We start from the raw sequence: 2280 nt of genomic DNA on the forward strand, positions 1-2280 counted from the left end.
CTAGCTTCTTGGTTTCTCAGCAATGGCTCAAATTTTAAAGTTGGAGGGCAAAACAGATCTCAAATGCTCTGGTGAGAAGTTCTACGAAATCTTCCGGAAAAAAGCAAACAAACTGCCTGAGATCTGCCCAACGTTGGTGACAAAAATAGAAGTACGCAAGGGGGGTGACTGGGAGTCGAAGGAATGGACTATGGTTGTTGTAGCAGGTAAGGAACACTAATTGACACCTTCCCAACCTTGACTTGCACATATTATTACCGTAATTCTAAAATGAAGCCTGTTGTTGAAAACCATGACAGGAAAGTCTGAGGTGAATGTCAAGGACGAATCAGGAGATGACGGGAAAAAGATCATCACTTACGGCGTAAAAGATGGAGAGATTAAAAAAAACTACAAGAGTTTTAAGATCACTATGGAGGTTAAAACAAAGGATCAAGGCTGCTCGGTGACTCTGACTATCGACTATGAGAAGGCAAATTTGGACGCCCTGACACCTACCGTGTACTTGGACTTCTATATCAATGTGATGTTGGCTGTCGAGACACACCTTCTGGCCAATCCATAATACAAAGGGACATGTCCTTGTGTACTACTACTACGTACTACTACTAGTAGTGAAATAATAGCTGACAAGCTTTATGTTTCCTCTAATGGATAATATGTAGTATGAGGACCGTGTATTATATTAAATAAAAGTTCTCAACTCAAAAATAAACAAAGCTAGTAGTGTGTCTTTTGTTTCCTTTTGTATTTCCAATTACACCACCGGGATCTCTACAAACGAGAATTCCATATTATTTCTATTACCCTTCTCTTTGGGCACTGGGTATGCATGTGAGAGGGGTGGTATTCTTCCTTGCCGGAGCAAGGCCCTGGCATGGGCAGGGGTGTTAGAATATATGATCAAATTGGATTGTATACAAGTCTGATCATAATTGATTTAAATATTTTATTGTAATTAGTGTTAAACGATAAGTCTCAAGTCACTACCGCTACTCTAGATCTGCAGTATCCATATAAGAGGTACTAAAACTAGTATTAATTATATCATCAACTCCAATTAATGCATATAATTATATTTTGCTAATTGAATATTTGAGTTGATAAAATGGATTTTTCCAGTAAGCAAGATGTGGAAATTGAAATGAAGTTCCCTGCTGATGACTTTTACAACCTCCTGAAGGGCAAAATTCAGCACCTTTCAACAATCTCCTCCGACCAAAAAAAAACACAATCTCCTCCGACAAGGTGCACGGATCGGAGTTGACTGGGATACCTACGGCTCTGTCTATTGGAAGTTCTCTGTAGGTAAGGCCCTTTTAATCCTTTGCTTGGAAGTCCCTCACTTTCACCGCTTTGGAAGGAGATGTCCTAGCGCATTACAAGAGCTATAAGGCCACTGTTAAGATTACTCCAAAGCCTGAAGGTTGCTTGGTGAAAGTTACTGTAGATTATGAGAAACTAAACGAGGATGTTCCAGCTCCTGACAAGTACCTTGATTTTGTCGTCAATGTCGTCAAGGATATCGATGCACACATAATTAAGCCATAATTAAAACAATTAATTTATTGTATCCTTCGATCGAATAATTAAGAGAATAAATGTTGGGAACCTCCTAGCTAGTGTGATTGCATGGTTCCCTGATCGATGGAGTTTTATATATTTAATTAATTAGTCTCATGTGTGAGCCTGTGTTTTGTGGTTGATATTGTAGCTAAAGAATAAACATGTGAATGAATGCATGTTATCATGTAATGAATGATGTATCACAAGTACTTGTAAATTATAATTAAAAAAAGAAGAGTATGTTGTTGTAAGTATTGAAATATTAGGATTTCTTTTTGTGAATTATTATTATAACATATTGGGATTCAAGCATTGGGAGGGTTTTTATATGTTCGAATTTGATAATATATATATATATATATAGGAAAATTAGCAACACCTAAAAATTTAAAATATAATAAGCTTGTGAGACTTCGCCATAATATTACCTTAATGATGCATTTTATATTCACTACACGTACCAAAGTTGTCACAAAAAAATATATACGATGGCAAAATTAGTTGTCGCACATGTCGCTCATGTCCTTAAAGAGTAACTCAATTGACTGTGAGCTATGCCTCATGAAGTGGAGGTCACTAATTCGAATCCTCCTTCCCCCTTCCCTTGTGTGGACATGTAAAAAAAAAAAAAAAAATCCCTATTAGCAACGACAGAAAATGTCACCACTGATAATAATCTTTAGTGACAACCATTGTAATACCCTGCTGGACATT

At 36.9% G+C, this 2280-nt stretch overlaps 1 protein-coding gene across 1 annotated transcript; it reads left to right on the top strand.

Annotated features, from left to right (window-relative positions):
• Positions 1-1551, top strand: LOC132179762 (kirola). Its single transcript, XM_059592533.2, has 3 exons — positions 1-206; positions 300-562; positions 1339-1551. The coding sequence occupies exons 1-3, from the start codon at positions 23-25 to the stop codon at positions 1549-1551; spliced, it is 660 nt and encodes a 219-aa protein (XP_059448516.2). The 5' UTR covers positions 1-22.
• The last annotated feature ends 729 nt before the right edge of the window (positions 1552-2280 follow it).

The sequence above is a fragment of the Corylus avellana genome, chromosome 4 (assembly GCF_965113065.1).
Source record: "Corylus avellana chromosome 4, dhCorAvel1.hap1.2, whole genome shotgun sequence".
Lineage (NCBI taxonomy): Eukaryota > Viridiplantae > Streptophyta > Magnoliopsida > Fagales > Betulaceae > Corylus > Corylus avellana.